Consider the following 13,161-nt stretch of genomic DNA (forward strand, 5'->3'; position numbering starts at 1 on the left):
AAACCCAATAATCCAGGTAGACCCATATTGTCCACATGCTCCTGCCCCACTGAACTAGTTTTATCTTACCTCAACTCCATATTTTCTCCCTTTGTCCAGTCCCTCCCTACCTACATCCACAATATCTCACATGACCTCCATCTCTTCAATTACTTCCAATTTCCTGAACTTGACTACCTGATTTTCACTATGGGCATCCAATCTATTACACCTCCATCCCCCAGAGAGGTCTCAAAGTCTAATATTCTGTCTGGGCATCCTCCAACTGGATGGCATTAACATCAACTTCTCTGGTTTCTGCTCACCCATTCTCCCTCTCTTCCCCATCCCTCTATCTTTTTTCCTTCAACTCTCTACCCCTTTCCTTCCCCATTCACAGAGCCATCCCTCTTGTCCCTTATCTACCTATTAACCCCTGTCCCTCTCCTGCACTATTTTGTTTGGGCATGTGACTACATTTTGCTCATACCTTGATGAAGGGCTCATGTCTGAAATGATGGTTATGTGTCTTTATCATTGCTTGATAAAATACACTGTTTGACTTACTGAGTTTCTCCAGCTTTGTGTTTTTATTTTGTGATCAGCTATGACCTTGCGAAACAGTGGAGCAGGTTCAGAATGCCAAATGGTCTACTGCAGCTCATTTAAATGTTAATTGCAGAATTCTCTACTTTTAACTAACATCACTTTTTTGTCATTATTTTGAGGTAACATTCCACTTTTACACCTGCTTGGTGTGAGGAAGAATGACAGAATGTGTATTCCAAAATTATAGCTGGTTGAAGTTAAATCTGTTATTAAACAGCCACCATTATCCTGAGCCATAGCAATTGCAGCCACTGGTGCACATGAATACACTTAAGCCATTTGAAGTGAAACAAGAAAGTCTGAGAATCTGTGATCATAGTTAATGCACAAAAGTGCTGGAGAAACTCAGCAGATCCCGCAGCACCTGAAATGTTTGTGATATATCTTTGCCTGCTATGGCCATTAGAAGGTATCCTCAGTGTCGCTTCAGAATACACTGTTCTCATTCCCCACTACTTATCTTTCTCAAGAAAAGTTTTCTTACCCCTTCCCACCTTGTTCATTTCAAATCCAGCTTCTTACACAAATTTTCATTCATCAGGTTTATTAATGGTCATCTCCCATCTCTTACATTTATAGAGCTTTGTTCTTTAATTTTCTGATGACTTCATGATCCTTTGCTCGGCATATATTTGTGGGAAATCATTTCTCACAATAAAAGAATTGTAAAATTAAAAAAAACACATCACACATTTAAAATCCTTGAAAATCACTAGCTTCATTGTCTGAGGCAAAGAACTCAGTAAGCTCATCTGGAGTCTCATTGTTTACATTGTTATCATATGGGTCTTAGTCTGAATCTGATGAGTCAGCTTTGTCATTAGTGCCCCTCAATAAATCATCCTCTGTACCATCTATTGCACTAGAGATTTCAGACTTTTTGAAAGATTTTATTATAGTCAGTACTTTCACTTTATCCTATGCTTTGATCTCAAAATCACACTGCACATCAAGTGATGCAGCACTCATAGCCCTGTAGCAGGGCCACTATGGCTATAGCTCCAACTACAGGTCGAGGTAGGAAGAAGACTTGCACACCAAAGGAGTGTAATTGGCACTGACTTTATTGGGCTGCAGCTCTGCCTTTTATAGGCAGCTGGACGTGTCACCACCAGAGCCTGGCTTGAGCGAGGCTGTCTGTTGATTGGTTGTCCAGGATGCACAGGTCCGGATTGGATCCCCTGTGATCTTTTGCCTGCGGTTGGCCTTGGGAGTGGGCTTCTCATCCCGCGTGCTCTGCCCAATCGTCGTGTTCGACAACTGTCTGCTGTGTGGCCCATGGAGTGGCCATGGGCCGCTACAGCCCCACCTTTTGTAAAGGATTTCCAGCATTCATCATCCAATTATTCCATTCTTCATGCACATGAACCTTAAATGGCCACGCCCATCAGCTCAGTCAACACATATGATACCGGTATGATTTGGGGGGGGAGGGCTGGGTGGTTTATACCATTGATATGAGCTAAAACCACCACGAATTTCAGACTGAAATTGGGTCTCATCTTATCTGAAGGTTGCCTTATCCACCAAAATATATGGCATATATCTCTTTAAAGATAGCAGTAGCACAGGTGGACTGTGTAGTGAAGATAGCGTTTGTCTCGCTTGCCTTCATTAGTTAGGGCATTGCATTTGATTGTTAGTACAACATCTTGAAGTTAGATAGGATGTTAGTTTGTAGAATATTGTGTGCCAATTTGGTCATCGTGTTATATGAAGGATTTTTAAAAACTGGAAAGGGTACAGAAGAAGTTTATGAAGTTGTTGCCAGGATTAGGGAAGTTATTGTGAGATCTAAAAATATGGGCCTGTATAGGAGGTTGAGAGGGGGTCTTATTGAGGTCTATAAAATCATGAGGGGCATCAGTAAGATGAATAGTGACAGTATGTTACATTTCCTGGGGTAGGAGAATCTTCAATGAGGGGGCATAAATATAAGGTAAGGAGGGTGAGATTTAGAAGGGGTGTGAGGAGATAGCTTTTATGCAGAGGGTGGTTGACATATGAAATGAGCTGCAAAGTGGTAGAGGCAGGTTATTAGCTTCCTTTAAAAATCACGGAGTGATTGGAGGAGTATGAGTCTGATCACTTGGAATGATTGGAGGGGTATGGGTCTGATGTAAGCTGTGGGCCTGATGCAAGCTCTGGGCCTGATTCTGTGCTGTAGGACTCTGATTTCAGACCAATGTAAAATATCTAGTGGGTTTATGTCTAAGAACTTTGTTAACGAGCAAGGGGAAATTCAGTCAGATTGCTCTGAAGATGTTCAAAAGTCATTATCTTAATTTAAAATTTGTCTTCATCTGGAGAGAATAACAAATTCTGTGAAAACTTGCATCTCCACTCCAGCTTCCCCTTTCCCTCTGCCACCTCTTTTATCCTTCTCCCTGAAGCCCCTTCTCTCTGTTTTCTAGCATTCCCTCTCCCTGCTCTCTGGCGTTCCTTCTCCTTGATCTCGGGCGCTCCCTCTCCCTGCTCTCTGGCGTTCCCTCTCCCTGCTGCTCTCTGGCGCTCCCTGTCCCTGCTCTCTGGCGCTCCCTGTCCCTGCTCTCTGGCGCTTCCTGTCCCTGCTCTCTGGCACTTCCTGTCCCTGCTCTCTGGCGCTCCATGTCCCTGCTCTCTGGCACTTCCTGTCCCTGCTCTCTGGCGCTCACTGTCCCTGCTCTCTGGCGCTTCCTGTCCCTGCTCTCTGGTGCTCCCTGTCCCTGCTCTCTGGTGCTCCCTGTCCCTGCTCTCTGACGCTTGCTGTCTTTGCTGCCTGTCAGTCCCTCTGTGCACTCCCTCATATATTCTAACCCTGCAAAAAGGCCTAACTACCCTAACGTTGTGTCATTTTTCTTTTTTGCATGATGGTAACTGTGACTTTATTATCTGTTTATTTATCTTTTGTATTCATTGTCTCTTTTTAATATAATTTGATGTATACTGTTGATGTTTTTTTGTTATGAAGTATGTTTTCACTGTATGCATGTAGAAATGTAGGTTGTACAATGGTGTCATTTTAATCGAGGTAGCCTACCTGAGCCATTAATATGTGAGTTCAAGCTACATTTAGAATGAGGGGGTGTGCCATTGTTATATAAGTACCACGTGATGGAATGACATTCATTGCCAAACAAGCAGGGCACTGTAATTTTTGAAAAGAGTTGAATTTTAGCATGATATAATGAAGCTTGAGGTGCATTGATATCTTTGATTTTTATGTTTGAATGGTACCGTATTTTTCATTATTTGCTTATGTTCATCACATCGGTAACATTGTAAGATTAATTATTCTGATTTTGGGTGGGATAGATTTCAACACTGAAGATGCAGATCGCAAATCAGGAATCAGACATGCAATCTCAAGAAGAGGAGCTGAATAAAGCCAAAACAGAACTGAATAAACTGCAGCAAGAAGAGTCACAGTTAGAACAGAGTATCGAAGCTGGCAAAGTCCAACTCGAGACAATCATTAAATCACTAAAATGTACACAAGATGAAATTAATCAGGTGAGTATTATAGTTATTTGTTGTTGCTTTTAGCACACCAGCCTCCCTTTTTCTCCCATTATGTCGATAACTTTTTAAAGAGAGGACAAGAAATTTTTTAAAAAAGCTAATTCAGAGCTGAAAAGACTATTGATTCATGCTTAGATTGTTTAAACAAAATATTTCCAGGATTTTATGCAGAACAGATTATTATTGTGCATTCACATGATTGGCCTATGATTCCAAAGCAAATTCAATCATGGCATTGATTAATATGATAGATGGCAAAGCACTTCTGTTTTTTCTAGACTAGCACAATTTGCCATTGGCAAACTCATCTCAGGCCTAATGCATTTTCCTCACTCTAGCCTCTCCTCTAATCACCCTAAACTTATACACCTGGGTTTTTATTTACCCTCCTGTCCAATATGCTGTTTTAAACTTTTATCTCCACAATTACTATCCCCTCTGTTCCTTCTTCCACCTCTCTCATTAGTTGCTATTCCCCCTCTCTTGTGCCTTGCACTTCCCCTCCCTCTCTTCCTCTCCTTGACTATCACCTCTCCCCCCTCCACCTTCTCTCTTCCCTGCCCCATGCTCTTTGCCCTTTTCCTCCTATTTCCTATCTAACTCCCTCATCCGCTCCCCCTCATCCACTCCCCCTCATCCGCTCCCCCTCATCCACTCTCCCTCATCCTCTGCCCCCAATCCGCTGCCCCCATCCCCCCATCCCCTCCCCTCCTCATCCCCTCCTCCTCATCCTCATCCCCATCCCCTCATCCCCCCATCCCCCTCCCTCATCCCTTCTCCTCTCACCCCTCTCACTTTTCCCTGTCTAGCCTTCCTTTCCCTCTCTGTCCTGCTCCCCATCTCCCCTCTATATGCTCTCTCTTGCCCCTCCCTCTATTTTACCCTCACTCCCACTCATGCCCAGAATTACAGCACAGCAGAGATAAAGAAAGGAATGGGCTGTCAGGGTTGGCTGGAGACCTGATATTGGAAGTTGAGCCAGAAAGAAATAAAATTCTTAATTTTTCGTTCTTTTACTTTGTCTCTTTAGTATTTTGTATTTGACCTTCCACATTGAAGAGTTTGTGGAAATTCATCCAGCTGGATAATTGATGGTGTCTTCAAATGCTATAATCTAAAGTGACCACTGGGAGGTAGAATAGTTTCATTAGATGTCATGCCATAATGTGCTTACACAGTGTTATATGAAATTAAATTATCAATTTATAATTTTTGCATGGGATTCATAGCATGTTGGTCCAGTGGATTTGGTATTTGAATGTAAGTATGTTCAGTTACTGATAGTAAATGCACAAAATTGCTCAACAAACTCAGCAGGTCCCTCAGCATCAAGACGAGGCAAACCAACATTTCAAGCCTGAGCCCTACATCAAGGCATGGCGAAAAGCAGGCAGGTGCCTGAATATAAAGATAGGGAGAAGAGGGAAGAAGGGGCAGGGGGAGAAGGGACAGACCAGCAGCCAAGAGACCATAGGTGAACATGGATAGGAAGACAGGAGAGAAAATGTGGAAATTGATCGGGGAAGGTGGTAGCTCTATGAATACAGAACTGGAGGAAAGGAGACAGTTGTATGGGGGGGGGGGGGGAAGAGAGACAAGGAATGGCAACTTGGAGGAAAGGATACATCAGGAACGGGAGAGAGAGAGACAGGAGGGAGGGCCTAATGGAAACTGGAGGCCGATGTTAATGCCAACTGATTGGAGGGTGTCAGTCTCAGTTGGGCAGTGCATGACAAACATGTCAGCATGGGAATAGTGCTGGGAATTGAAATGGTGGAACCCACAATTGGAGAAACAACACCTCATATTCCGTCAAGGCATCCTCCAACCAGATGGAATTAATATCGACCTCCAGTTTCCATTAGGCCCTCCTCTGTCTCTCTCATTCCTGATTCTAATATATCCTTTCCTCCAGCTCTCTCTCTCTTCCCCCCTCCTTCTCTCTCTCCCTCTCCCCCTACCTCCAGTTCTGTATTCACAGAGCCACCCCTTCTCGTGATTAATTGTCAGCTTTTCTCTCCTGTTCTCCTATCCATGTTCACCTACAGCCTGCTGCCTGTTGGCCGATGCTCCTCCCCCTGTCCCTTTGTCCCTTCCCCCCCCACACTTTTATTCTGATACCTTGACGAAGGGCTCGGGCCTGAAATGTTGGTTATATATCTTTGCCTCCAATGGACACTGCAGGACCTGCTGAGTTTCTCCAATTTTTGTGTTTTTCACATGTTTGTGTTTGTGTATCTGCAGACTTTCTTGTTTCACTCAATGCACTGATAGTTGTTTAGCAAAATTACAAATTAGCTACCTTGTGTTTCTTACAGATGGTGTATAAATGGATCAATGCAGTGGTTATCAGAGTATTTCCTGGAGTGAACCATGTCTGTAGCTTTCAGTATGTTGTGTTGGCTCCATCCATACAATATACTTACTGCATATCCATGTTAATAGTCTTTTGTTCCTGTTATCACTGGGCTACGGCAGTGTACTAATTGAATAGCAGGGACACTGTAATTTTAGAATCACCAATCTTGTGGGTAAATGGAATAAATCAGTTGTCACTGTTTAGTACATGCTAATTTACTATTGTCCAGTAAACGTTTTTAGCTATTGGGTTTTGATGCATTCTTTATCCAGTTAAGCTTCTTATTTGATATGAATAATTTGTACAAAGTTAACAAAGCAATTCCTTCTGCTTTCTTAACACCAGGCAAGAAGCAAACTTACCCAATTGCAAGATTCACAGCAAGAAGTTAGTAAAAGCATTGACCAATACAGTAACGCACTGAATGGCTCGTTAACCAGTCATGGTGGCAGTATGACCAACTTGGCAGACATGAGTGATGGCATTGCAGAAAGAGACAGTGGCTTCACAACAATGGTGGGTAGGGAGAAAATGCTGCAAAGCCATTTCAAAGGCTTGTTTTTACTATCTCCTACTTTCCTGCTTCTTGCCACCAAAAGACATTTCCTGCAAGCAGCATATCAAATAAAACAGATGAATGTTTCACGTTTTAAATGATCTAATATGTTTGTTTCTGCTGTACTTGTTGTTTTGCATTGGGCAGCATTCCTAGTCCATCAAGAAGGCCCTGCATTTCACTTTTCAGCTAATACTGCACTCAGACCAACTGTGAGTGATCAGTTTTACATCAAAGATGGAAACTGTTTACATGATCACATTTGCAGATTCTCTAAGACTGATTTGTTCAGAGCATTTTCTTGCAGCCATCTAATTTTTGAAAATATTCATTCTTTTTGAAATCTATGAGTTGAACTCGTGTAACCATACAGGAAGCCCAAGACCAATGTAACCTTGAGGTGAAGTATGATTGGGTACAGTGTATGATAGTCTACATTTTTTTTAAGAGCCTACATGTATTAAGCAACCACCTTGTTCATCAAATTTTTTCTGATTTATCCAAACTTAGTTGCATATTGGCAGTAGAAAAGTCAACATCGCTTCAGTATTTTTTTCCTTTGGAGTGCCACACTGAGATGATTAAACACTATTACAGCTTGTAGACTATAATATTATTTTGATAAAAATCCCTCTTGGATTTGAATGGGATTATACCCAATGAATCATTTTTTTTATTAGTGGAATGTTAAATCAATAACAAAAAAGATGGATATTAATACATGTGATTAGAGTATGGCAAGAAATCAATGAGTGTATTGAAAAAAAAAGCTGGGATATCATTAAGAGCACCATTATGTAAGATTGTTGTTGCCTATGTATATAGAACACATTCTATGAATATAACAGAATATTAAACTCCTGGTGTGACAAAGAAATAAGATACATGAAGACTGCTATGCAGAGGGGATTCTTATGTTTTTTGACCAACTAAAACAGAAGTATGGTGTGGCTAATGGGACTTTCTTCTGTTTCCTCTAGCTAAGATTGTTCCTGAGAGAAAGATGGGGATTAATGTTGATTCCAACTGAAATTAGTGAAATGGAACGAACGATCTGGCTGGGGAATACACCTAAACTCATAACGAAAATGTACTATGCTCCTCAGAGTGAAAGTGCAAAACCAGGTTCACAGAGGATGAGGGAGAGATGGGAGTTAGATTTAGGTGTTGTAAAATCAGAAAGATGTAGGCCTGATTGGTGTTTGGATAGTATGACATCAGTTATCAATGCAAGATATGGACTGGTTCAGTATAACTTCCTACACCAATTATTATCTTGCTCCACGGAAGCTACATAGGTCAAAATCTGAAATATTGGAGATGTGTTTTAGATGTGGATTGAAACAGGAATGATTTTACATATTACATGGTCGTGTGTGAAGGTGAGGACTTTTTAGCAGGATATTACGGAAATATCAACAAGGATGACAGGGATGGCCTTCACAGATGATCAGGAGCTTTATATTTTGGGTAAATTTATTGAAATAAATAATAAATTAACTAGATTCAAAATTTCTTTTGTTAAAGTAGCTTTAGCAGTGGCTAAGAAGTATATTGCAATCATTTGGAAGTCCAACGCTCCATTATACATAGCATGTTGGACTGCGCAGAAGAATAGTTGTATAACTATAGAGAAAATTATATACAATCTAAAAAGAAATATATGTATGTCAAGATATGGCAACCTTATTTGGATCATATAGGGTCCAATTAAATAATGATAATAATATGTTGTTGCAATAGAACAGATGTGACTCTCCACAAAGATTCTTTACCGATTTTTAAAAAATGGATAGTATGAGTGTGAGTTCTGACGGTGTGTGGTTTTACATTTTGTAGGAAGCACAGGAGAGGTGTTTTTCTTTGTTTTATTTATGAAAAAGTATAGTATATTGTGAAATTGAAGATTTTACTATCTATATAGAAATTAAAATATAAAAAACACAAATGCTGACATGCAAATGATACTATTAGTAGCGTAATGACAGAAAGTAGGGAGTGTAAACAAGTATTATATGTAGACACCTATATCTTTAATAAGATATTTCAGTTATTCGATAAACAGTTATTTATAAAGATATGGGGTACAGGGTGCAGCTAGTAGAGCCTCTGCCAAAGAGGAGCAGAGATCTGGGTTCAATCCTAAAGACATATGGGTTGGTGGGTTACTTGGCCACTAAATTGTTCCATGTATGGAGGAGAATTATAAATCTGGGGTAAATTGATCAGAATATGGAGAGAGCAGAAAAAGTGGGTAATGTGAATGGCTGTCAAAGTGGGCCAAAAGAGCACTTTTTTCATGCACCTCTTGATGCTTTTAAAATAAGCTGCTGGAAATATTCAGCAGACTGGGCAACATTTGAGAAAAGAGAACAGTTAAAGTTTGAGGCTACAAAATCTGATAAATTTGCCAGTGTTGCAGTTTTATTTGAGATTTTCATCGTTGTGTAAATTCTGATTCCGCTTTTCTGTTGCTTCCGTGCCCAAATAAACATTCTTTTTTTTATGAGGAAGAATTTTCCAGACTTCATGTTCAGTGGAGTTGACAGTGCGCTTGAAGTTTTACTAAGCATCTGCTTATTGTCTTCAGGATGACCCTTTTCGGGGTAAAGCTTCACCATTTAATGAGGATGGTCAAGATGTGCACACAGACCCGTTCCAGTCAGAAGATCCATTCAAGACAGATCCATTTAAAGGAGCTGATCCCTTCAAAGACAGTAAGTGACAGATTCACTGGGAGGCATTTTTCTAAGAATCCATTTACATTAATCAATGGAATAGCTTATCTGATGTTTGTTCTTATGTTTTTTGAACAGATGATCCATTCCAAAATGACCCCTTTGCTCATCCGCAAGCAGCAGCTTCAACAGGTATTGTGGTGAGGTCGCTATGGCTACAGCTAGGTTATAGCTCTTGGTTTAGCCCTAAGGCTGTAGCTGAAGTCTGCAGGAGAAGAAAGACACACCCACCCACCAGTAGAGTGTATTCCACACTGAGTTTATTCAGTGGCAGCTCTGCCTTTTAGAATCAGCTCGGTTGCGTCACCACTGGGGGTGTGGCTTGAGCAGGCCAGCTGCTGATTGGTTACCTTGAATGCCCGGGCCCCGATTGGAACCCCCTGCAATCACCAGCGGTGATTGACTAGTTTCACCGCTCTGCAGGCGGCCTGTGGAAACAGGTGTTTCAGCCGGCACGATGCTTTGCCAGTCACTGTGCTTGACGGCCATTTCCTGTGTCAGTCTGAGGCATGGACTGTAGGCCACTACACGGCCCCTCCCCAGAAATGATGCTGTGTTTAGGAAGCTGAACTCTGCACTGTGGTCAAAGTCCAAGTAGTCCTGTTTCAACCGGTTGAGTGTGAAAGTCTCTCCCTGCCACCAATGTCTAAAACACAGGTGGAGCCATTGTGTCTGAGGACACAGTTTGGCTCTTGTCAGGCTGCTGTCGCGGTGGCTGGTGAGCCCCGCTCCAAACAAAAACATATTTACAGTCAGTAAAGTTCTTTGGGATGCAAGTGCAGGGTTAGCTGTGGGATCTAGATTTAGCGGGGGCCAGAGTGCCTAGGCGCTCGTGTAGTCGGGACATTGTGGTTGCCAGGGGCTCCCCATAGCCCTCGGGGCCATTACGAATTTGCCCGGTATGATGAGGGGTGCACCGTAGACTAAGTCGGCAGAGGATGCCTCAAGGTCCTCCTTGGGTGCGGTGCAGATGCCTAACAGGACCCAAGGGAGTTCGTCAGCCCAGTTAGGTCCAGTAAGCCGTGCCATTAAGGGTGACTTAATGTGTCTGTGAAACCTCTCCACCAACCTGTTGGCCTGTGGGTGATATGCTGTGGTGTGGTGGAGTTGGGTCCCTAGGTTGTGGACTGGAAATGAATTGCGTCCCCCTGTCCAATGTAAGGTGTTCGAGGATCCTGACATGCGCTACCCAAGTGTTGAGTAAAGCCCATGTGCATGCTTCTGTGGAAGCCTCTGGTCATCCGGTTGACCATTGTGAGAAGGTAACATGTGCCTCTGGATACAGGTAGGGGCCCCACAATGTCAATGTGCATGTGGCTGAAGCATGTGGCTGAAGCTGGCTTGAATGTCTGTGATGGAGCTTTGATATGAGTCTGGATTTTGGATGACTGGCACAGAGTACAAGTTCTGGCCCACAGGGGGACCTCTTTGCGGAGGCCGTGCCAGACATACTTGTCTCTTCCATGCAGCCAGAATGACAGGGTGAGCGCTGTCCAGTGTGCCGGAATGTCAGGGCCTGCTTGCTGAGCATCAGCCAGGGCCACGTAGTCGATGCCAGGGGTAGGGCAAGATAGTCAGATGGGACAGGGTGTCAGCCAACATGTTGGATTTGCCAGTTATGTCTGTTGAAAATTCAGAAATGTAGGACAGGTGCCGCTGTTGCCTGGCTGACCACGGATATGATACCTTACTGAAGGTGAAGGTAAGGGGTTTGTGGTCTGTGTAAATTTTGAACTTCCTTCCCTCCAGGAAGTAATGAAAGTGCCAAATTCCAGATATAAGGCTAACAGTTCTCTATCAAAGGCTCTGTACTTGAGCACTGGTGGCCTGAGTTGTTAACTGAAAAAGGCCAGCGGTTGCCATTGTCCATTCACCAGTTGCTCAAGAACACCCTGACCGCTGTGCTGGAGCCGTCTGTCAGCGGGTGCATGAGGAGGGTGGCATTGGCTAGGGCATTTTTGATGTCCTGGAAGGCCTCGGTCGCCTCCTAGATCCATTGTAGGTTTTTACTGGGTCTTGCCATGAGAGGAAAGAGTGGGCTTACGATGTGGGCTACTGCAGGTATGAAGCGGTGATAAAAGTTGACCATACCTGCAAACTCTTGTGGTCCCTTCACCGTTGATGGCATGGGGAAAGAGCAAATAGCATCCACCTTAGTGGGTAACGGTCTGGATCCACGTTGGTCAATACGATGACTCAGGAAGTCAATAGTCTCTCAGCCAAACTGACACTTGGCCGGGTTGATGGTTAAGCCGAAATCGCTCAGCCTGGAAAATAATTGTTTTAAGTGGGCGACGTGCTTGGTGCGGGTGTAGCTGGCGATTAAAATGTCGTTGAGGTAGATGAAGGCAAAATGCAGATTCCGGCCCACTGCATCCAGCAGCCTCTGGAAAGTTTGAGCCACATTTTTTTAACCCGAAGGGCATGTAGAGAAATTCAAACAATCCAAAGGAGGTTATGATAATGGTTTTTGGGATGTCTTCAGGATGTACCGGGATCTGGTGATAGACCCTGATGAGGTTCACCTTTGAGAATATCCGTGCCATTGCAGGTTAGCAGTGAAGTTTTGGATACGGGACATGGGATACTTCTCTGGTATGGTGGCCTCATTGAGGGCAGTAGTCTCCGCACGGCCTCCAACTACCCACTGCTTTGGGGACCATGTGGAGAAGGGAGGCCCAAGGACTATTGGAGCGCCATACAATGCTGAGTTTCTCCATCTTTTTGAACTCATCCCTGGCTCGGTTGAGTTTCTCGGAGGGGAGATGCCGTGCCCTGGCTGGAGGGGAGGGCCCTCTGTAACGATTTGGTACCATTTGGGTTCTGCCGAATGGAAGTGAGGCGTGGTGATGGAGCGGAATTCTGCTATGACTTGGGTGAATTCGTTGGCAGCAGTACTCACTGAGTGCAGGAGGGGGCTTGTGAGTTCAATGCCCTTGAGCGAGAGTGACTGACATGTCTGGGTGTGCACCATCCGGCACCCCTTGATATCCACCAGGAGTGAGTTGGTCTGCTTGAAATCTGCAGCCAGTAATGGTTGTTGCACAGCTGCCACCATAAACTTCCAAGTGAATGTCTGTCCCCAAAGCATAGGGGAATGATGCGGGTGCTGAATGTTTGGATGTTGGAGATGTTTGCCGCTTGGAGCTCCCTGCCCACTTTGTCACAGCGGGCCTTCAGACTGGCCAGGGAAATGAAGCTGTATTGTGCCCCAGTGTCCATCAAGAAACTTTAGCCTGACAGGGAGTCTTGGATGTGTAACATGCTATGCAGTTGGCCGATTGTCACAGCCATTAACAACAGCCAGCCTGGGCGTTTCCCTGAAACGTACAGGGGGAGCGGCATTGACAGGCCTCAGAACTCCACCATCAGTGATAGAAACGGTCTTGCTTATCGTGGGACATGGTGATCGGTTGGTT

General features: G+C 43.6%; 1 protein-coding gene across 9 annotated transcripts in view; it reads left to right on the forward strand.

Moving 5' to 3' along the window:
* The window catches only part of eps15l1a (epidermal growth factor receptor pathway substrate 15-like 1a), a 375,808-nt gene that overhangs the window by 164,049 nt on the left and 198,598 nt on the right, over nucleotides 1-13,161 (forward strand). For all 9 annotated transcript variants that reach the window (XM_069928475.1, XM_069928480.1, XM_069928481.1 and 6 more), the window contains 4 exons: nucleotides 3,883-4,080; nucleotides 6,794-6,964; nucleotides 9,595-9,721; nucleotides 9,821-9,874. In XM_069928475.1, coding sequence (XP_069784576.1) covers nucleotides 3,883-4,080; nucleotides 6,794-6,964; nucleotides 9,595-9,721; nucleotides 9,821-9,874 — 550 coding nt within the window. The remainder of the gene's footprint in view (nucleotides 1-3,882; nucleotides 4,081-6,793; nucleotides 6,965-9,594; nucleotides 9,722-9,820; nucleotides 9,875-13,161) is intronic.

This window comes from Narcine bancroftii, chromosome 3 (assembly GCF_036971445.1).
Source record: "Narcine bancroftii isolate sNarBan1 chromosome 3, sNarBan1.hap1, whole genome shotgun sequence".
NCBI classification, from domain to species: domain Eukaryota; kingdom Metazoa; phylum Chordata; class Chondrichthyes; order Torpediniformes; family Narcinidae; genus Narcine; species Narcine bancroftii.